General features: G+C 38.2%; 3 protein-coding genes across 3 annotated transcripts in view; 2 read left to right on the top strand and 1 right to left on the bottom strand.

Moving 5' to 3' along the window:
- Window positions 1-462: 462 nt before the first annotated feature.
- On the top strand, window positions 463-1,362 carry LOC135710236 (histone H3-like). The gene is made up of 2 exons (XM_065232752.1): window positions 463-497; window positions 924-1,362. The coding sequence occupies exons 1-2, from the start codon at window positions 463-465 to the stop codon at window positions 1,360-1,362; spliced, it is 474 nt and encodes a 157-aa protein (XP_065088824.1).
- Window positions 1,363-5,173: 3,811 nt separating this feature from the next.
- On the bottom strand, window positions 5,174-6,405 carry LOC135710235 (putative odorant receptor 83c). Its single transcript, XM_065232751.1, has 4 exons — window positions 5,762-6,405; window positions 5,510-5,699; window positions 5,290-5,445; window positions 5,174-5,227 (listed from the first exon to the last, which is right to left on the bottom strand). The coding sequence occupies exons 1-4, from the start codon at window positions 6,403-6,405 to the stop codon at window positions 5,174-5,176; spliced, it is 1,044 nt and encodes a 347-aa protein (XP_065088823.1).
- An 11,827-nt stretch (window positions 6,406-18,232) lies between these two features.
- The window catches only part of LOC135710234 (putative odorant receptor 83c), a 41,396-nt gene continuing 36,012 nt past the window's right edge, over window positions 18,233-23,616 (top strand). Inside the window, exon 1 of the mRNA XM_065232750.1 lies at window positions 18,233-18,486. Coding sequence (XP_065088822.1) covers window positions 18,233-18,486 — 254 coding nt within the window. The remainder of the gene's footprint in view (window positions 18,487-23,616) is intronic.

Genomic DNA, 23,616 nt, shown 5'->3' with positions numbered 1-23,616 from the left:
CGCTGGGTTGGCGTTGGATAACGTCTGTTATGTGTTGTACTTACTTGTGTATATTATATTTTAGGAATATTCCTTAATAACTCTTTTGCGATATCTTTCCCCAAAGCGCGTTCGGACAACTCAGGCCTTTTCATTCCGGAAGTGCACGACGTATCTGGAACTACCACACCAAAATGTATGCAGAATATTGTCGGTACTGGATTAGTAGCGGTAACCAGCAGGACCTACGTTGATTTAAGCTTAACACCCGCAGATTGATGAACGCTCCATCACATCACTTCAACCTTTCACAGAATGTTGCCACAGAGCCAGAATGGCAAGAAAGTCAATTCTAAAACACCTTTTAAATTTATATGGTGGCCCTGAAAAGGGCCGGTTTTTTGTTCTGAGTCGATGATACTAAATTAACCCCCGAATCTGTACAGAGTACGTCCCTGCCGCTTCAGAGCGTAAACGACATCCATGGCGGTGACAGTCTTCCTCTACGCATGTTCGGTGTAAGTAACGGCGTCACGAATAACGTTTTCCAGAAACACCTTCAGCACTCCTCTGGTTTCTTCGTAAATGAGACCGGAAATTCTCTTAACTCCACCACGACGAGCCAAACGACGGATTGCAGGTTTAGTGATGCCCTGGATGTTGTCACGCAACACTTTTCGGTGACGCTTGGCTCCTCCTTTGCCAAGTCCTTTTCCACCCTTGCCGCGTCCAGTCATTTTCTAGTATGATAATTGTAACGTCGATGAAGGTTGAAACGAAAGTGAACAAAAATTCCAAATTTTGGCTGTTTTATACCTACTCGAGGGTTAAATTCTTTTTGTTAGTTGTTGTGTTCTTGTTCTTTCATCGTTTCTGATTGGTTGAACACAGAAAACGCATGTTATAAAACAGAATGGAAGTGATTTTTATTTTTTATTCCACAGTGTGCTTTCATTGAATACACATCACAACCAACAAAATGGCTCAGCGACCGCTCGCAAGTCCACTGGAGGAAAGGCTCCTCGCAAGCAGTTGGCAACGAAGGCCGCTCGCAAGAGCGCTCCAGCCACCGGAGGAGTAAAGAAGCCCCATCGCTACCGGCCAGGCACCGTCGCCTTGCGCGAGATCCGTCGCTATCAGAAATCCGCCGAACTGCTGATCCGAAAGTTGCCTTTCCAACGTCTGGTCCGTGAAATTGCCCAGGACTTCAAGACCGATCTGCGCTTCCAGAGCTCAGCTGTTATGGCTCTGCAGGAAGCTAGCGAGGCCTATCTGGTCGGTCTGTTCGAGGATACCAATCTGTGTGCCATCCACGCCAAGCGCGTCACTATCATGCCGAAGGACATCCAGCTGGCTCGTCATATTCGTGGAGAACGCGCTTAATTATCCCGTATAAATCTTAACAAAACCGGCCCTTTTCAGGGCCACCACAATAATTCAAAAGAGTTGAAGTGACCTTTAAAATTTAAAATCGTTCGTTCTGTTCTTGTCTAGATTAAGTAACGAAGTAGAACGTGTGCGGGGGTTTGTTTTCGAGATTTTGAAAACAAACACAGCCGGGTCCGGTATAGGATTTGGAAATGAATTTCACTTTATTTTCATATCAAAGTGAAAAGGTCCACTAGAAAATAACATATGGTACTTTCTAAGTAAATTTTATTATGTTTTCAAGATTCTCGTTGTTAAGAATTTTAAAATTATTTTTCGAGGTAAAATATGGCTCTGCGAAAATTCAACTTTAGAAAATTAATCGTTAAACTCTTTCTTGATAATGTTGTGGCCCTGAAAAGGGCCATTTTTCCAACGCGCTCGGCGTAGTTGCCCTTGCGGAGCAGACGGTGAATACGACCGACTGAGAACTGCAGCAGCTGGGCATTCCATGACGGCGGCCCAGTATACTGGAGCACTGGCACCAACGCACCCAGGCTCTGCTGCCGCTGCTCTGCTGCCGTTGCTCTGCTTCCGCTGCTCTGGTACTGCTGCTCTGCTGCTCTGCTGCTCTGCTGCTCTGCTACTTGGTCGACGATCGGATAGACAATGATGGAATGGGCGACCTTGTTGGACGCTTATATAGTAGAACAGAAAATATCAGAGGTGTCAGATACTCGCATCTGATGTCTCGGTTGGACAAAGTATAAGAAAATAAAAAAAAAACCAATCGATTTTCACCATCTTTAGACAATGGTTTACTTTTAACCATGTTTCAATAGTTTACAGAATGAAATCAATAGTTTGAAACATTCAGCAAATTGCTAGAAATATTTCCAATCGATTGATGCCTTTATTTCGTAAATCTATCGAGAGACGGTTGAGTTATTATCGTTCAAAATCTTTTAATTTTTCGTAACGCATCCAAAATGACTGGTTTCAATTTTGTACCCCCGTATGTTGCCGAAAGACGTTATCCAACGTCAAAAACACTTAGGTCTTCATAAAGTTCCACTTTCACGCGACGTTCAATGTTTCGGTTTGTTCTTTACGCATTGTTCAGGCTATCATAAAAAGCTATGACCGACGTGACGATTGTTTAAGCCCTGGTTAAACAAGTTATTCAAATGATATCACGTTCCCGAAAGTAGTCAGCAATGTATCCCAAACTAGATCAAGCGTACCCCCCCCCCACAAAACTCAACTACGTTCTTGCACTCGCAAAATAGATCACGCGCGATTGAGGTCATCCCGGCAGGAGACAAACGGGTTGTTTTCAACTGGAACAAGCTCCCCAAATACAATCACCATGGCAGCACCAAAAACTACATACTCGAGTCTTGTCACGATTAACAAGGTCCAACGTGTGTTCCCCTGCTTACTGAAAGCTCCTGTTCCCCTCGTGTTCAGGACTAGAGTTTGCTGAAAATCTTGTTCCAGTAACACATCACGAAAAGGTGATCTACCAGCGTTACTGGATTGAAAATATATCCGAACAAAAAGGAACGAACGATCCGGATCTATTCGCCGTTCAAGGGAGCTCCACTGCACCGACGGGAAGCTGGAAATATCCTCGTGCTCCTCCAGCGTTAGTCTTTTGATTCCAGCAGCAGTTTTTCACCCGGTGGTTCTACTGCTGCGAGTGCTTCTTTCTTGCTGCCGGCTGACCAGCGGAACGCGTTTTGCATCTTTCACTCGCGTTCGGCCCAAATTCGGAATTTCATTATTTTAACACTCGATAAACCGCGCATCCGACCCGTTGCGACTGCAGGTCCGTAGTTGACATTAACTCGAGTCAAAATGTAGAAAAATTTCACATTGAATGCAATAGTTTGATCCAATAATGGGTCAATAACCTCGTAGCTGGTGTGCCTCGGTCGACTCGGTAGGCAATTTCGTTGTTGCTGTCGATGGTGTGATGTACCGATAGTGATGATGTGCTTACGTTGGTGTTGCGATGATCATGATTAAAGCTGGACCGTAAGCAAAGCTTTCGGCGCATGGTTAACGGCTTCCTCACTCGCGCCCTTGTTGTCTATAATACTATGCCAACTAACTTTGGTAAGAAAAAACCCTCGCGTGGGGAAAAACTCAAACAATAGTGTCGTACAACGAGACCATTACGTCTTGACCGGCTCAGCGTGTGAAACGGAATGGATAAACTACATGATTACATTCTAATTAAGGATTATATTCCAATTGTACCTGGAAGAATTCTGGAAGAAAATTACATAGTCAACTGTTTAAAGAACTAAAGCAGACTTTTTACTCAAAACATAAAAAGTATGAGGATGTTTCCAAGACACGACCGTAGATTTGTCGTAGGATTACACAAACGACCCATTGGTCCAAATGGCCCGGAACCCTGTTGAATGCTTATTCTATGTCTAGAAGAGCAACTCCAGTTGAACAGCCTTCAGATTTGTCTGAACGAAATAAAATGGTAACTCTTAAGAGTTGATGAGTAGTTAAATGCACATGGCGAAATCCAAACTGCTCGTCTGCAAATATTGAGTTCGTATTGATGTGAAGCATCTTTCTATTTAAAATTATCTTTTCAAAAAGTTTACTTATTGAAGAAAGCAAACTTATTGGACGATAGCTAGAAGCTTCAGCTGGATTTTTATCCGACTTCAAAATTGGAACAACTTTTGCATTTTTCCGTTTATCAGGAAAGTATGCCAAATGGAAAAATCTGTTGAATAATTTTAACAAGAAAGACAAGGCCCTCTCTGGGAGTTTTTATAAGGATATAGAAAAAATCCATCATCACCTGGAGCTATCATGTTATGTTTTTAAAGTTTAAGATCTTAATTCGCACAAATCAATCCCCCTGATGATTTCTGGGGAACTATTTTACCGAGAGAAAATATTCATATTTGTTTTGCATTAAAATCGCCAATAATGAAGAATTTAGACCTATGACGGGAAAGTTTCTGAAGACTTGAGAAATTCTTTTGCTGGCCTACGCATTGGAATGATAAATAGGCAGCTATAAAAGTAAGTTGTCTAAATTTTGTTTCAGCAGAAACTCCCAAAGTTTCAAAAACTTTGGTTATTATTGAAGAAAAAATTTTATGTTTGATTCGTCTGTGAACAATGATGGCAACAAGACGATCATTTCGATATATGAAATAATTTGCGTCCATTTTAACCTTATGGTCAGGTTTAAGGAACGTTTCAGTTGCTATGACGATATGCACGTTATGAACTCTCTAAAAGTTAAATAGCTCGTCATCATTTACTTATTTTATTTAAATAGTCCTGTAATGTTAAGTGTCATAAATAGTGGCAAAAACACGTTTTTAAAAATGTCTACAGACAAATGTTTGAACGCACTTTTATGTCGATAGACGAGAGTAACACGCTATCTTTAGCCATACGTACAAAGTAAATTGTGATCATAACCAAGTGTACTGCTAAAAGCTACGTTACAATTACATATTTTAAGATATTTTAACCTAATTTATTTATTGGCCCAATGTTACCCCACATAAGGTTATACATTGGATTTTTTTTTTTTTTTATTTAATTTTAGTAAAATGAGATATCAATTTAAATCAACCATTTTCATGACAGTCGTGAATATATCATTGAAAAAATACTTAAAAATGTGTTTCTTGCTAACATGTGGACGTTCTAAGGTAGGGCGAACATTTTGATTTTGTGCCCAATGTCACCCCCACTTACAATATGTTGTGTGCTCCAGCAGACATTTAAAATTGTACTGAATTTCTGTTAAAGAAACTGATACCAGTGGGATAGTTTATTCCAGAAACTGCATCAACATTGCTGAGTACGAGTAGATCTTTTTTATGATCTGCAAATTGAAAAAAAAAAAATATTAATGTTTACGTGTTCCATTTAAAACATCCATCATACCTCTACGAACGTTTCCATGTTAAGCAGAGATATTCCACCGATCGTCATCTCAACTGCGTTCTGCGATCGTTGCAACATGAAACCCATCATTTTTTGCATCTCACACGGAAGATAATACCATCGAGTATCACCCAAGGCCAGCATAATTTCATCGTTCTGAAAATATATATATCATTAATAAATTATTTCCATCACTCGCCTAAATATGCCAAACACTCACCTTAATCGTCAAAATGGTACCCATGACACAATATTGCAACAATTGGAAAAAGGCCATCGCCAGGAACGTCAGAATGCCTATATTCAGAGTCATGTAGAAATTAAACAACGACAGCGCAATACAAGCCACTGATGAAAGCACTTGGACGAAGACAATGGCTCCATGGGCCGCATCCAAATCCTCTTCGTAGCTGCAATGGATTGAGTGTTATATCCAGGGAGTACTTCTGAAGCTACTCATCAAAGGTATTACGTGATGATTTCCTGATGAATGACACACACTTCCAGGAGTTTTTTCCGAATCTGTTCAGCGTTCCTGTCATTCGTCTCTAGCAACTGATCCAGCTCGTTCAAAGCATTTTTGAAAACATCTGTGATTCCCGCAACATGTCCAATGACAATGATGACTGCAAGGTCAGCGACAAGGATTCCTGCCACAGCCAAACCCAACAGCATTAGGTGGTATGCAGTAGTGACGGCATAACCAAGGCTTGTATCCGTATCGATTCCAGGAATGTGCAAATTTATCAACAACAATCGCTCGTTAAAGCGAATGTATGTGTACATGGGAATGATCAGAAAGCCGAAGCTACCAGAAATGAAAATCGCCAGGAAAAACCAGTATGCGTAGTCGATCAAGACACCCCAGTACACCAGTTGGCGGTTGTTCTTCTTGTGTTTGCCATTGTTTCGATACAAAGCTGTCAGTCGCCGATAGTTTCCTCGATAGAAATCGGAATTCATCAGTCCGCTGTACGCTTTTACCAGAGACGAGGATCCCATACCTACCAAGGACAATGTTTCGATCACTTGAAACCAATCGCCCCAATGAAGATAGACCGTGTATCCAGTGAACAGAATGAACGATAGCAAACTCAAGCAAGTAAAGAACGTCATCGGGCTCCAAATGAATGGAACCGTTAGGACGTCCATACCGATCAGACGAAGCTTCCAACGCAAACGGCGAAGAAGGCCTTCATACAGATCGATGCCTTGAATTTGAAGCAGAGCTTCCTCATTAAAGATCACCAGGTGACGTCTGATTGCGCGGCGGAGGTTCATGTTGGTCTTCCGTTTGCTGAGTGTAAACTGGTGCTTCGGTTGGACTGGATCATAAATTCTGCTGCTCTAAGTGCAGTGTTTCTGTTTTTTTTTATTTCCGCTTGTAAATATTACAGTGGCTATACCCGCAATTCAAATTGCATCCCAGTTAATAACCAGTTGGGGCCTTCCTTCGCTCGGTCGGTAAAGGCGCAGCTACAAAAATCCCAAGGAACACAAATTCAATGAATTATGTTGGGGAAACTGCTATACATCCAAAAACTAGTCATACAAAGGTTATATAAACTGTTATAGAACATGTGTGTTGCTTGGGAAGATCATAAAATTCTAGACCATACGATTCCCCATCCGGTCTAGGAACGTTTCGGGATGGAAAAAAATCTGGTTGTATTTGCCGCACAATGATACTAATTTTAAAAAATTGTACATACTTATATTGCTCTTATCTCTTATAGTGAAAGTGCATCTAGAACACTTAGTTGAGAGCTGGTATAGAGTCCCAGTAGGGATGTTATAAGCCAATAAAGAAGAAGGTAATTACCAGTTGAAGGTTCTACGTTGTAGGATCACAGCTGTATTTATAATTCATGTGAAAGTTTCTTCACCACGGTAAGTTTTTTTTTCAAATGGGAGCTGGGTACCCGGATACTACGTCTCACATATATTGGTTAAATTAATAATAAAGGCGTGAATCAGTTCTATGCCTTGCATTAACTGTAACCAGGCATCTTAAATTGTAGCAAAAACCGTTAGAAGTAGCTATCTGCCGTATTCTGAAGCGCTATTTCGTAACCTTCAAAGCACAAATCACCATCTTAGCAACAGTTTGTACGATGCTGTGATGTCATTTTAAATTTGTAGCTGGTTGCTAGGGTGGTTCCTTTTGAAAAAAGTGTAAGATTTCTTATAGGCCACCCTCCAGTTTGATTCATAAACCGAAGATATGCGCGTGTGCAAACAATCGTAAAGATTGATGATGATTTAGAGGTTACGCAACAACTTGAAACCTTATTTAAAACGTGCTCGGGTACTGAATTACTACACAATACAGGAAAATTATTTGATTCGACTTTCGATTTTTCAAATGCGAACTGTCAGGCTTTACGTTTCACACCTTCCATCATATTGTGTACCGCTATTGTATCAACCTTATTTGATGCTGAACGTCAATTTGCTTTGAACTGTTGTTCATTTCCAAATTTTCTGAGTTTTATTGAGGTTCCGCTTAACGACTGCCCAATATTTTTCAATTGGGTGCAGCTCCGGCAAGCTTGGAGGGCTTTTGTCCTTGGGTACGACTTGGACGTTGTCATTCCTGAGCCATTTTCACGTAACTAAGGAACCAGAGTCTGGCCCAAACAGCACGGAACAACTGTGTTTTTTCAAAAAAGGATTCAATCGTTTTTGCAAACAATTATTTTCATAAATATTTTTGTTGACAATGCCAGTTGTGACGAAAATTTCGCTTTTCAGCCCACAAGTACAAATCGCCTGCCAAACCAAGTATTTTTTTACGGGAACTTTGACAACTTTTTCTGCTTAAACTTATCTTGAACCTTTTTTTTGCGGTAGCCGTATAAATTATTGACCTGCAAGCTGCTTGAAATCCGCCTTGAAAATTTATGGCGCAATCAATCTGCGTGGGAATAATTTGGATTTCGCTTATGCGCGAGCAAAATTTTGATACGGTGTTCCTCTTGTTTCGATGCCATTTTGACAACTAAATCGAAAATGTCAAAAACAAAATAGAGGCAACATTCCGTACGCACAGACCTTCAAAATAAGGGGTTATCAAGTTTATTTGGAAATGCACGATTAAAAAAAAATCTCCAAATTTGAGTCGACCAATTTTCGACCGTTCCACCACACCATCGCGTGTGTTTCCTTCTCAGTGTCTTCTTTCCAAAAATATCTTATTAAAAACAATTTAACGTGTCACTTTATTATAACGAACTAATAAAATAAAACTCATTGACGTAGCTAATAGGGGTGCAAAGGGGGCTAGGCCCCCCCCCTCCCGGAATTTTTGGTATTTTTGTATTGACGTTGTCAAGTTTGACGTTACTTTTTTAACAGCGAGTGATAGAATTCGACCACAAATAAATTTTTTTTTAATCCTTTATGTTGACTACTTTTCTTATGTTCTGGACTAGAAGAAAAGATTTTGTGAAATTATATCATATCGACATTTAATCGATGGCATAATGGCATGAGCCCAGGGGTTTTTCTTTAACTTCTGAGAACTTCGTACAACTTAAAAAGGACTTTTAAGATAGCGGCGCCGGTGGTGGTGTAGTGGTAAGCGTGATTGCCTCTCACCCCAGCAAGCCTGGGTTCAATCCCAGTCGGCGCCTCCGGGATGTTCTGAGGCATAACATCTCTGATCACGCCTTCCTTCGGTAGGGAAGTAAAGCCGTTGGTCCCCGATTCATGAGTTGATGTGTCGATAGGTAGGGTCTAGGTGTGGGAGCTGCCTCCCTGGCGTCGGTAGCATTGGTGCTCAGCACGGAAAAAAAAGATCGACGGAAAACAAATCAAGGAAAAAAAAAGCATCGCAGAGCATCGTTGAAGTTAGAGGAATAATATTTTATTTCAGAGTACCTCATTGCTGATCGGAAGCCTCTATACAATTTCATGGCACTGAAGCCTCATGATTTTGGAATATTTGTGGAAATTACGTGAAAATTCCAGAAATTTCGTTTATGGAACTTTGCCGAAAATCAGCGCAGAAGTTCAGGAAGCTTTGTAAAGTTTTGCGAATTACGTAGCATTTTGAGGAGTAGCGTAAAACTTCATATAAGAGCAAGGAATTTTTTTTAAAGTTCAGGGAATTTTGTAGAAGATCTAAAAATAGTTCAATAAGCTTCCAAGAACTTTAGGAATCCGCGCTTCAGTTAAGAGAATTCCGTTGCAGTTTGCAAGAGACCGAACTTCAAAACAAGCTCCATGGTCTCCTTGGAGGTTTTGGGAAATTCGTTAAATTTCAAGAAACTTCATAGATGTTCAAAAATATTTGTAAATGTCTAAGTTGTCTTTCCTGAAGTGCCAATATGTTCAGAGATCTTTGCAGAATTAATGGAGATGGGAAAAAAATTGGAATTTGGAATAATTCCATGGAATTTCGTAGCAGTGGAGGAAAAATTTAGGGAGTTTTGTAGATGTTCAGGATACGTTGCATAAGTTAATAGGTTATTCTTTCAAACATCCTTTGTAGGCAGAAGGAAATATTCAACAGATCTCCATATAATCGAAGATATTAGTACGGTTCTCTGGATGCTTTTCCAAGATTTCAATTAGATCAAGTTCTGAGGATCCAACTGTTTAAACATTCAAATATTCTTTCAAGACTGTATGTTGTGCAGTTTTCAACGAAGAGATGGAAATTTGTACATATATTTTTATGCATAAATGTCTTTTTTTTTTTTCGATGAAATTTGTGCTCGGAATTTAGTTGCAGGATAGTTTGAATGGAATTGTGCTTAAAACAATGCGTGGGTATGTATGAAGAGTAGATCAGATTCCAAAGTACTGTGCTTACCGGGACCTAGTGGGATTAGTAAAATTCCCGAAGGAACCAGCAACACTGTACAAGGACCACAGAACACGTTTCAACAACCTCCAGGATCTAAAGGTTTTGTGGGGTCCAAACAAAATGCTTTCAACTCTCCTAGAACTCCTCATACAGTACCACACTCCAAAGCTGGTCTTAACAAGGGTCACAAAACAACCAATAAGTACATTTCAAATTACATGAAAAATTTGGGTAATCGCAAAACCAACACAGGGGGGCTGAAAGCACCTCAGAAAAGCGTGAACACAGTGAACAATAATAACGCAAATAAAATTATTATCAACAACAACAACTTTCTAGACAATAGAACGAATAACAGAAATGGCTATGGAAACAATAGTCAAAACAATAACAACAGCAATATCAAATTTATTCAAATAAACTTACATCAGGCAGAGGGAGCTACAGCTGTACTTTGTAAAACGTGCAATCAAAGCCAACTGGATGTTGCTTTGATTCAGGAGCCATGGACGAATAACTGTAGAGTATTGGGAATATTTATCCACACAGTCAGGTAAGTTGATAAACTACAAAAATCAGCTAGCACCAAGAGTAAGTCTTGCCTATGAAAAACTTACTGGTGAGGTTTTGCCTGAAATAGCTCCCTTAAAGAGAGCCGGTAGAAGGTTTTGGAATGCACGGATACCTCGAGTAGATTGGACCCTTTAAAAAGCAATATAAAGTAGGGGAACCGCCTGTGATAGCACAACAAATATATCTCGATCTGTGCCAACATAAACATCTATTCCATAGACGTTTGTTCACGAATGGCTCGGTGGACTCCGGAAAGGTCGGTTTCGGGATATTCTCTGAAGCACAAAAAGCTCACTTCCAACTACTCGCGATATGCTCCATTTTTTCAGCAGATGCCATGGCCATCCTCTACGCTACAACCAATTTTGTCAAGACAAACGAAGCCACCGTAATTTTCACAGATTCTGACAGCATTAGAGAAAGGACAATCACGACACCCGTGGATCCAATCTATCGAAATCGAAGCAGAAAGCAAAACCATCGACTTCTGTTGCATCCCGAGTCACGTTGGAATATTAGGAAACATCAAAGCAGACGATTTAGCCAAACAAGGAAGATATGGAAATCTTTTGGATATTGCAGTTCCCGGTGAAGACGTAGTCAGACACAGCAAACAACAAGTTCGACAACAATGGGAGGTCGAATGGAATAACAGCAGTAATTTTCTACGAATTTGTAAACCATCTACACTTGCTTGGACGGATCGATCCTCCTCCACGGAGCAGTGGGCACTCACTCGTTTAAGAATCGGTCACACGTGCACATCAGCACCTCTTCAACAAAGAAGGCAACATGTGCCAGACATGCGGTGAATCATTAAACGTTCGTCACCTCCTGGTTGACTGCAAATGGACTAAAGGACAATGTTACTGAAATATTATATTGTGATAGAGTAGAAGAATCCAAACTTATGAAATTCTTACGGAAAACAAATTTGACCAACCAGATTTAACAGATTGGCAAGTCCTTTCCAAAGATCATTCAAATGGTTTTGGAACTCTCAAAAGGGAAAACAATTGCTTTACTTCCGATGGAACTGAAACACTGCAAGTAATGATGCAAACACATTTCCCATGTTCAGTACTTATAAGCAAAAACAATTTACCAACCTTACAGGACAATACTGATGAAATCAAACCCAAGATAAATGCTCAGGATGAATCTAACATAAATAGGTCCAAGGCTGGTTTATTAACATCGACATATGATGGAAAAAGCATAGCTGATGAAATGTTTAGTAGTTCTAAGGTAAAATGGGCCATAAATGAATTTGAACCATTCAAATCTCCTGGCAGGGATGGAATATTTCCTGCCTTTCCTCAAAAAATAAATGGGATACTTACTTCATCTTTTACTAATATGTTTAAAGCAAGTCTTATGCTTGGGTATATACCGTCATACTAACAAGAAAGATAAGACTTCACCTAAATCATTTAGACCAATAAGCTTATCATCCGTAATGCTAAAAATCATGGAAAAGCTTATAGATCAACACATAAAATCAAAACAATTGAAAAGTAATCCTTTGAGCAGCCATCAGTTTGCTTATCAATCAGGAAAATCAACTATAACAGCGTTACACACACTTGTTTCAAAAATAGAAAAATCGTTTGAAGCAAAATAAATTTTGCTTGCAACATTTCTTGATATTGAGGGAGCGTTTGACAACGCATCACACACTTCTATGGCAAAGTCAATGTCAAAGCGTGGCTTTGACATACGTATCATAAGCTGGATTAGTGAAATTCTTTCAAAACGTGAAATTTCGGCTGAGCTCGGCAGCTCATCTATTTCAGTAAGAGCTGTTAAAGGATGCCCACAAGGGGGTGTTTTGTCTCAACTTCTGTGGTCATTAGCAGTAGACGATTTACTAACAAATCTAGAATCACAGGGTTTTGAAATAATGGGGTTTGCAAGGGTGCCTTCCATTCATTTTGACTAAAAAAATGTTTTATGAAATTATGGAATAATAAGATTTTATGATGATGTTTGGTATGTGTAAGTAATAAGAAAAGTTTTTAAAGTTTGTGTTTCACTCACAAACCTGCAAATTTAGCTTTGACAGAGTCACAATGAGCGTTTTTCTGATGATGATAATTCATTAAAAAATGTTTTTAGTCAAAATGAATGGAAGGCACCCTGATTGCAGATGATATTGTAATAATTTTTCGGGGAAAATATGATGATGTCATTAAAAATAGGATGCAACAAGCCATACATTCTCCATTGCATGGAGAACACAAAACACATATTATCCCATTCACAAAAAGAAGGAACATAAAAATAACTGGTCTTCACATTCTTCAACTTTTACGTGAAGTCAAATATCTAGGAGTTACAATTGATTATAAACTTAAAGTAAAGCAACAAAGCACAAACGCACTGCCAGCGAAAATGGTAATTTTTAATTTCGCTAACAAACCATACACAAAATGTTTATTGCCTCGAAAAATGACCCTATGCCAAATTTGAGCTCAATCGGACATGATTTAGGGATGGCGCAAACGCGTCAAAGTTTGACTTTTTTCACTGAAAATCTCCATGAAATTTCGGAAATCAAAAAAATTTTGTTGATGCCAAATGTCTTAAAAATGCATGAAACGTCAAGATTTGGTGTAGTCTCGAATTTTTTTTTTTTTCAAAAATCGACTTTCTGGGACTTTGAATTTTTTTCATAGAAGATTGATGAGTCGGCTTCTAAAACTGTTCATAATTGTCTCCAACCTGCTTATATATCGAATTAAACCACCATTTAGGATCTAATACGAAATAATTCACTAGGGTGGTCCAATTATTCTTCATTAGGGTGGTCCAAAAATTCAAAAATATATGAAAAACCACAACTTTTCATCAGAAATTCCTAAAATCAATTGTAAAAATATCTTGAATTGCGTTAATCTGTTTTTTTTTTGGAATCATGAGTTTTACACAAGAGGAACATTTGCCTGAAAAGATGAAAAAATACTTGTTTTATACTTTGTCATATATTTCCTTATTAGCTACACCAAATCAGATTTCCTGGTATTCTTATAATTTTTTAGATGATCTTCAACTAATTGTTAAATGCACTGCTTTTGATCTTCATCCGTGGATAGTTTTGAATTGTATGTTTTAATAAATGCTATTCCACGCTCTGCATTATCATTAACTACTTCCGAACATTGAACCCGTCTTTTGGCATTTTTTAACTCGATGGAACTACTCCACTGCTCCATATCGACATGCAGCAACGACTTCGGAATTTTGGAGAGCTTTGAATAAGTTTTCAATAACACTGCTGCCTTGTACAAACGAGTGTAGTTCAATCGTTGAAATATCGTTGGATTCAACAATGGATCTGGCTGTAATGTTTTTATGAGTAAAAAAAAATCATTAGAAAATTAAATGCAAATGTATCAATTAAAGCATTCACCTGATAGAAGTAAGGCTTCGATGACCTTTTTCTTAACCGGGAGGTCTACATTTTCTTCGAACAGACATAGTCCGATAAGGCTGTTGTCCAAATATTGCAAGTGAGTTAAAATTCCTTTATGTACTGCTTTCGCAACGTCTTCATCGACAGTTTCATATTCCTTAAATATTTTTAACAGGTTCAGATCGTTGTTGGGTGCCATCGCAGCACACGGAGAAAGAAACCAACTTTTCAAATAAATTTTTACAATGAACACACAAAATCGAGCTAGTTGATTTTTAGTTTTATCTGGTAAAGCAAATTCATGCCGAAGAATAAACATTTTCAAAGAATAAATGATTTTGGCCATCCACCTTGCATTGTGGAACGCACCAGGAGCTCTTATTTGTAATTTTTCATCGATTTTTCCACCCAAATATAAAATGGCAAGTTGTAGAACCTCTCGGTAATCACCACGGTGGTGTTGCTCTCTAATTTGTTTTTCATAAAACTCCAATAACGCGAATCTTTCTATTTCCGAAATAGCTATTTTAAAAAAATCATCATCCATACCTGAGTGGTATGAAGTATTTTCCAAAATGTGCCATTTTGATTGGAATTCCTCAAAAATGTCAACATTTGGAGACTTTGACGTTTCAAATTTCAGAATTTTAAAAACTTTGCGAAGTAGCAGTTCATGTATGTGGTGTCTACAAGGGAGGCCTATAAGCTGCCTATTAAACAATTTGTCCAGGTACTGACACGCAGCTTTTTTTTTTCTACCGGTGTTTGATGCAGTAGTATCAAAAGATGTAAACATAATTCTGAAAACAAACGATAAAATAGTCAGAATTCTGTGGTGAACATACAAGATTTAAGATCATACCTGTCCGCAAGCCCCCATTCGACGACTGCATTGTACACCGCTTCTGCTTGTTGTGCCCCCGTAGAGTTTTCGATGGGTGGAACAGCCAATAATTTGCTAATGCCTTCGTCTGATACAACTATGGCCAAGTGCCCGGTTTTTGGTATAGCTTTGGATGGTAATTTGTTAGGTAGTAGCTTAGAATCCCAATGTACTGTTAAATTTTTATCTGGCTTAAACGACGCTTCTAAATCATGTTGTATTTGTTAGCGAATTCCTGCTCTGGCGATTCTGACAGATTCCTTGTTCAACAATAATGATGAAACATCGATCGATAACTAGCGATCGATGATATTAGAAACACAGCATTTCGATCACTCACTTGACAGCGGTCCAATGCAGCAGCTACCTCAACTGTAACAACTCGTATCAGTTGCGATTTACGTGTCAAAGCTGGTTTTGGAGAACCTAGAACGTTCAAAATACATTAATATGGATGGTAATAGGTGTATAATCTAAAAAAAAAAAAAAAAAACATTAGTAAAACATCACAACGTACCTGTTTTTGGAGAAGCTCTTTCGGATGTACTAGGCGAGTACACTGAGCCAGCCTGGCTGTCGTTTTGTGATGATGTTTCAATTGAGGTTGCACTACAAATTTGATCCGGTCTTTGGCTTGACCCTTCTTCCTCAAAATCGCTACACGATTTGGTTTCATTGGTAGGGAGAACCTCAGTTTCTTCTTCAAGATGAGCTTGTTCCCGCTGTTTTTGCAAATATTGCATCGCCTGCTTTTCTTCACGGGTTTTTGCCTTAAAATTCTTCCCGATATCAAACAAACTCCGCAATGATCCATGAAATGTGTTCCTTTTTTCGACGTCTTTCTTAGCCATTCTAAGTTTGCAGTTTAATAAGGCTTTCCAGGTTTTGAAAAATAGCAACAGTTTTTTCTTTATGCTTATATCATTTACCAAATGTGTTAAGTTTTTTTTCTTCCAAGCATCCTTTAATTCCTTTATTGTTAGGAAGGCACTAAGCTTACAACTTTTTTTTCAGCACGCAAATGAAACATATGTTTACGAAAAACTCAACTATACGTCGGCAAGTTAACAGAATGGCCGAACGACGGCAGATATTCTCCAACTTGCCAAATGAAACCATTTTTAACAAACTGTTGTACTATTCTCTATCAGTTCTCCGATTGTTGTCTTCGTCAAACGCACTACTGATTGATCATACATCCTCAGATCACATCCTTTTTATACTAAAGCATAGGTAGAAAAAGCCAAGGTAGAAAAGTTTACGTAGAAATAAGTACTTGAGACTGTTGCTTGCCTGTAGGAGAACACTGTTAGTGTGTGTTTTTTAATTAATACCCAAAAGGAAGCCAGATAAACAATATGCTTTATGCGGGTACTTTTTTGGCACCTCTATAGGGTAGGAATTTAAAAGAAACATATATAAAGGGTTGTCCCGTATTAGGTGGATATGTTAAAAAGTCAAATTTTTTTTCGAGATTACACCAAATCTCGCGTTTCATGCATTTTTAAGACATTTGGCATCAACAAAATTTTTTTGATTTCCGAAATTTCATGTACCCATTTTGCCAGTGGTGGCGGGGAGGACACACCCCTCATCATCCCTCTGCAAAGGGGGGAGTTTGGTAAAGAGAGATGATAAAACCGATTTGTACCTTCCTTAAAAGTTGTCCTAGCTCGCTATCTACTCTTCTATATGCAATTTTCACACTGCCGTAATCTAAACGGAACTATCAATTCTATACTTTCATCTCCTCCTCATCTATCGTATAAAAATTACCACTTCAGTCAGTTATTTGAAATTAGCATCTTCAACTATGTAAATCGATGACTTCACGCAGAAGTTATACTAAACATATAGTCAGAGAAATTTTTATATATTATTTTTTTCTTACTTTATTACCACGAACAATTTTCCTCTTGCAAAATGCTGTTAGCGTCATAATACAGGTAAGTTTCTCAAGATTACAAATTTTGAAGTCCAGGAAATTCAAGATTTTTTAATTTCCTACAATGTATTTTGATTAACATTTCGGCGATTTTTTTTTAGGCATAATTATTTCGTGGAGTTTTTATGAAATTTTCAGCCTTATCAAAACATAGTATTATTATTAAAATTCTGATTTTATTTGTTTTAAGAATTCATGTACTAGATGTTTTATGAAATGACTGTCTACGAAGGATCTTGCAATTTGAGCTTAGTCTTAGAATAATGACAATTGATCTAAATTCGTTGGCTTCCATTAACATCTGTATTCGAATAATTTATGTTTACAATCTGTATCAGAGATATATTTTTTTAATTATAAAATCTTGAAAACATGGTTTTAGGATCTCAAAATTATTTTTGCTTTAACATCCAAAATGTTAGGAATTGTGCATAGACATACATATATATTGAAAATTGTCGAAGTCAAACAAGTTTTAAAATGTATGGAATTTATTCTGTGTGCACTGTGTGCACTTACCTTGTTTCAAAGGCAAAATTTTAGAAAAAAAATATATAATTCAAACTCTTAAAATTTAATGTTGTTTCCTATGTCTGAGATTTATCTGATGATGATATAATCAAAATCTAAAATAAGCTAGTTACAAAATTCATGGAATTACCTAACAATGAAAATTTTCTTAAGATTGAGATGCTTAAATTTATTGCTTATTCAAATTCAGTTAGCTTTTAAAGTTCCTCATACGGTCCCAATCGTTGTTATGAAATAAATATTTCAAAATTATTTGTTTTACCATGAAAATAATAGCAAGCCTCAATGTCATATTATTGGTCACAGTAAAAATGTACCCAAAAACAAGTTACCTTGACGCATTTTGATTGAATAGCATCATCGCGAGTTTTTATTTAACCTTAGTGTAGCAAAATAAAAAAAATACAACAGGCCCCTCCCAATGCCTTTACCAAATCAGTAATGGCACTACCTACTTAAGAAATGAACCAACTTTGGCCTACGGCGTTTAAATTGAGTTGCGCTATAACTGGTACACTTTCCACAACTGGTGCATCTACCCTACATGCTTCAATTGCTCTGGAATACCTCAGATTATGATTATTTTCCTGATAGTGATAATAATCCTAATCCGCGTTCTTATACAATACACACACTCATACCACTGCAATATTAATTGCTTTTTTTGCGACGCGGTTTGGAATCTTTTGAATTGATAATGAGGACGCAAGACCCCCTTAATGAGCTTCCAATAATTGTGGCCTCTGTTGCCTTCACTCAGTCTTCAAATAACTACCGCCCGGCATGGATTTCCGTCGCATTCTGAAGCACAATTTTTTGATCTTCGATGAGGAAGCACAGGATCAACTTCATGGCATCGATGTGTACGAAAAGCTGGTCGGAGTTATGCGCTGGCAGCTTCGGTGGGTCGGATACGACGTCTTGGAGGTATCATTCAAACCAAACCTGATGACGTGGTTCAGTTCTATTTGCCTGATGATGTTTATGTTATTCAGTGGATATACTATCGTACTCCATGCGGGTGATTGGTTCCAAATGTTTGAAACGCTATCGATATTTGGGATGGGATTTTCAACTCTCATAAAAGCGTACATAGGATTGGTGAAAGCAAAGTACTACCAAGAAAATAATCAACGGCTTACGTCTTTCTACGGTAGGAACATCAAGCACAAAGAGAACAATCGCCGATTGGTGTATTGGGGAGTTTTGATCACCTATATGTTTAGATTTTTTCAAGTTGTTGCCGTTTGTGGTGGCCTTGGTTTCTTCATATTTCCAATAGTCACTTACATACGTTTTGAAGAGCGATTGTTGCTTATTAATTTGCATATACCTGGAATAGACACGGATTCTTTATCGGGATTCATCATAACAACCATTTTTCATTTCATACTGATAACTATGGCTGTGGCGGGTATTCTCGCTGCGGACCTTGGAACCATTATTATTGTCGGGCATATGCCTTCATTGGCAGATGTGTTTATAAATGGTTTGCGTGAGTTAGATAATCTGACTGAAAAGGAGGAGCGAACGTTGGAAGACACTCGGAAACATGTTTTGGAGATATGTGTCATGCATCAGGAACTCATTGGGTAATATGATCACAGAAATGTTAATGGCATGTTTAAGTAATTGTGAGATCCATTCCAGCTACGAGGAGATGTTGAATGAAAACTATGCATCAACAGTGTTTGTGCAGGTTTTGTCGTCAGTAGCCTGCATTTCCCTGTCATTGTTCAACTTCTACTTTACCTACAACATAGGTGCACTTACATTCCTGGTTTTTGCTTTCTTCCAGTTATTAGAATTTTGTGTCCTGGGAGCTGTTCTCACGATTAAGGTGGAGAGCTGCAAATTGATGACATGGAGGATGTTTGAATATTTTGTTACGTATTTCAGAACGATGAAATTATGCGAGCATTGTACGATACCTGTTGGTATAGGCTTTCAGTTGAGGAGCAGAAGATGATTGGCTTTATGATTCATCGATCGCAAAATGCAGTGGAGATGACGGTCGGTGGACTGGCGCTACTCAATATGGAGACATTTGTGGATGTGAGTTGTTGGTTTGGTTATTTAAAATATTGGTTAATCAATTGCAATCGTTTGCAGATCATCAAAAGAATCTATACCTACTCAGCTATGTTGGTGCAATTTTTGGAATAGACATTCAAACGGTTGAGTCGATTCTAAATGTATGATTTGGGATGGGAAGTTTAGATCTAATCGGGATTTTCTTTATTCTCTATTTATATATTCGGCAAGGCTCAACAGATTAAAAAAAATCTTTACGGAGCCGGAGGACTTTAAAACAGTTTAACAATACAATCGTGAATTTTTAACTCTTCGAGCATCCAAACACATTGTGCTTCGGAGTCTATTTATCAATTTTCTATTATTTTCATACTGCAATAAAGGTTATAATCGTAATTTTTTACTGTTACTGTTGTTAACACGATATGGTTTTGTTGTAGCACCGTATAATCAAGATTATTATATTGCTTCCGAATTTTCCAAAGACCAGTAGTGCGTCACTAGTGCAACTTACATTTTTACCATGAAGCATTCTATTACTCTTAAGAAAAATGTGAGATGAGCAATCAATCAGTCCCAGCTTGCTTTTGTATCTTGTCGACCAGTTCGACACAAATTGAAAAATCTAAATGTAAATTAGCCATCTAAATCCTTATGGAAATATATCTTGTGAAATTAATTGAAGACAGAACAATAGTATTTTTTAGTACGTTTGTATATAATGGCTCATCAAAAGAAGACTTCCGTTTGATCTCTTTTTCTGTGTATTGAAGTGTTTAATCCCTTTCAATAGTACCATAAGAACATAGTCATAAGAACGGGAAACTACTATCTTTTCCAGCAAGGTAAATCCATCAGAAAACTGCCAGAAACTTCGCAAGGGTCTGTCCATAAACTACATAGGCTGGTTTTAAGCAATTTTAGCTATCCATCGCCTACGTTAACAGTCGTTTGCACAATTTAAGAATGTGTAAATTACATTCATATAAAATAGAGCTAGTCTCCTTGGACTTCAAGGATATTCAAAAAGGGGACTCTAGCAACGTCATATTCCGAACATGTCATGCAAAGAGATCGATATGAAAATTAACGGGTGATAACTAAAAAATAAGAATAACTTCAACCCTCTCAGACCAAACCACAAAAGTCCACAAAAAAGAGAAAGCTTATGGAAATCAAAGCTCTCTCTCTCCATAAAAACTATAGACTTTTTTATTTTGTTTTTACATGCTCATTTGTGTTCAAAGTGGCATCAAAACAAGAAACACTTCGTGAGCGCATTGTACAGTTCTTCAAAACACACGAAACTCGGGGGAAAAAGTTTTCGGTGGATCATTTCAAATCAGAGAAGTAAATTAGCCATCTAAATCCTTATGGAAATATATCTTGTGAAATTCATTGAAGACAGAACAATTTCTACTGTTTATCGTATTCTGGCTCCTTGACAACAGTTCGGAAGAGGGATTCGTTCAACAACAAAGATTCGATTAGTCAGCGGGACGCCGCGAAAAAGTTCAATTCCACGCAACCTGTAAAACGTTGAAAAGGATAGGAATAGTGTGTCGAAAGAAATGAAGTACTCCAGAATGCACCGATCATCTAATTTCGAACGTGAAAATCCAATGCCGTTGGATGACAAGAAATTATTCAGGAAAATGTCTCGTTTTGGATGATGAAAGTTACTTTCCTCTCTTCCAAATCTCACATTCCTGGAAATGATCAATATTATTCAGAAAATAGCTGTACAACATCTCCAAATGTAAGATTCAAGTTCTAACACAAGTTTTAACAGAGAGTGATGCTGTATATCGCCATATCAGAGAGAGAAGAATTTCTCAGCCATGGTTCAAGCCTAGCGGTTTGGCTATCAACCAAGAAGTGTACCAAAACTAATGTTTGCGGTTATGTTTGCAATTATGCTTCTTGGAAAATCAAAATATCCCGTATGTACCAAAAGAACCGCAATCCAACAAACTTGCCTCAGTGTCGCCCAATTAAAGATGTTTTTGGAAATATGAGTTCGTTGATGTACAAAAACAATTGGAGCGCCAAGAATTGTAATCAGCCGATAAACCGAATCTAAAGCTGCATTCGTAAAATCGATTTAAATGCTGTACAACGCTTATGTTCTCACATCATGACAATGTTACGTCAAACAGCTGATAACGGACCTTACATAAATGTTCATTTTTTTTTTATAGAAACGTATCGTAGCTTCATTTGAAATAATTATTTTTCCTTGATTTGTTTTCCGTCGAGCTCCCACACCTGGACCTATCGATCCATCAACTCATGAACCAGGGACCAACGCCTGCACTTCCCTTCCTAAGAAAGGCGTGATCAGAAATGTTATGCCACAGAACATCCCGGCAGCACCGACTTGGATTAAACCAAGGTTGCAAAGACTCATTTCAGCTAAAACAATGTTTTTCTAAATTATGAAATAATTAGATGCCATGATCAAATTTTGAATTGGTAGGATACAAGAAGAGGTTGCAAAGAATGTGTTTGACATATTAAACCTGTTTATTTCACTTCATGAGAGTCACAATCAGCGATTTTTCACAAACTCACTCACTCAGGGATCAGCAAATTGCTGATTGTGACTCATAGAAAGCAAAATTTACAGGTTTTATGTTTCCAACGCATACTTTGTAACCTCTTCTTGTAAGTTACAAGTGAAACATGCCATCATACCATCTTTTGGTTTTACTATTCCGAAAAACATTATTTTAGCTGAAATGAGTCTTTGCAACCTTGGATTAAACAAAGGACTGCTGGGGTGAAAGATAATCACGCTGTTCATTTGAAATAAATCTCTTTTTATTTTCTCAAACATATGCTTTTTCATGAGCCCTAATGAAATTAATGAAAGCAGTTTCGCTGATGTATCTCAACTTCTGATTGTTCCATTATAATTGTTTCTACGAAGGGAATCATATCAGTGCAAAACAAGGTTCATGTTAATGCATGTACAATAGGGTAGGTAAGTTTATATGACGCATCACAACCCCTGGCTCTCCACAGCTCTTTCGATTCGTATTGAGGTCTCCAGGAACTGTACCAAATTTGATCGATCTCGGTAATGACCTGGATTTGCGGGAGAGCTTTAAAGTTTGTGGAAAACGGAACAAAACTATTCATATGCTTGCTGAGACTCAGATTGAGAAAACTATACAGAACAACTTCGTCCAAGACCGCACATCGATTCGATTTTTTTTCTGTCGGCCATGGCCATAATAATTAAATAATAACTTTTTACACAGAAATCAGCTCGATTTGCGGTCTTGCACGAAGTTGTTCTGTATAGTTTTCCTAATCTAAATACCAGGTTTGGTAAACATTGAGTGATTTTTTATTTTTCGACAAGCAATTGAACAGTTTCGGACCGTTTCCATAAAGCTCTCCCGCAAATCCAGATGGTAAGGGAATTGAAAGAGCTGAGGGGATCAGAGGGTGGTATAGTTGACCCACCCTAATGTACAACGTAGACGGTGACTTGCTGGAGCAATGTGCTAGATTAATAATGTACATACGCAAAACCCATTAACGAGCATCCCATTCAGGGTGGCCTGGCTCAGTCCTTAACGAACAACCGTCCGACATGGATCTCCATCGCATTCAGAAGCGCTTTTTTCTAATCTTCGATGAAGAAGCACTGGCCCAAATTTACGCTATCGATATGTACGAAAAGCTGATCGCACATCTGCGCTGGCAGCTACGGTTCGTCGGATATGACGTCCTGGACATAGAATTCAAGCCAAATAAGATGACGATGTTCAGTTCCTTTTGCCTGATGCTGTTTATGGTATTCAGTGGATATACGGTCATACTACATTGGGGCGATTGGTTCCAAGTGATTGAAACGCTATCGCTTTTTGGGATGGGTATATCCACTCTTGTGAAAGCGTTCAATGCATTGATAAGTGATAAGTACTACCAAGAAAATCACCAACGACTTATATCTGTCTACGGTAGGAACATCAAACACAAAGAGAACAACAGCCGATTGGTGTATTGGGTAGTTTTGATCACCTATGCGTTTAGGCTTTTTCTTGTGGTTGGCATTAGCGGTGGCCTTGGTTTCCTAATATATCCAATAGTGACTTACATACGTTTCCAAGAACGAATGT

This window comes from Ochlerotatus camptorhynchus, unplaced genomic scaffold (genome assembly GCF_037179485.1).
Source record: "Ochlerotatus camptorhynchus isolate MF236.1 unplaced genomic scaffold, CSIRO-AGI_Acam_v1.1 ptg000372l, whole genome shotgun sequence".
Taxonomy (NCBI): domain Eukaryota; kingdom Metazoa; phylum Arthropoda; class Insecta; order Diptera; family Culicidae; genus Ochlerotatus; species Ochlerotatus camptorhynchus.
This window is presented reverse-complemented; position numbering and strand designations above follow the sequence as displayed.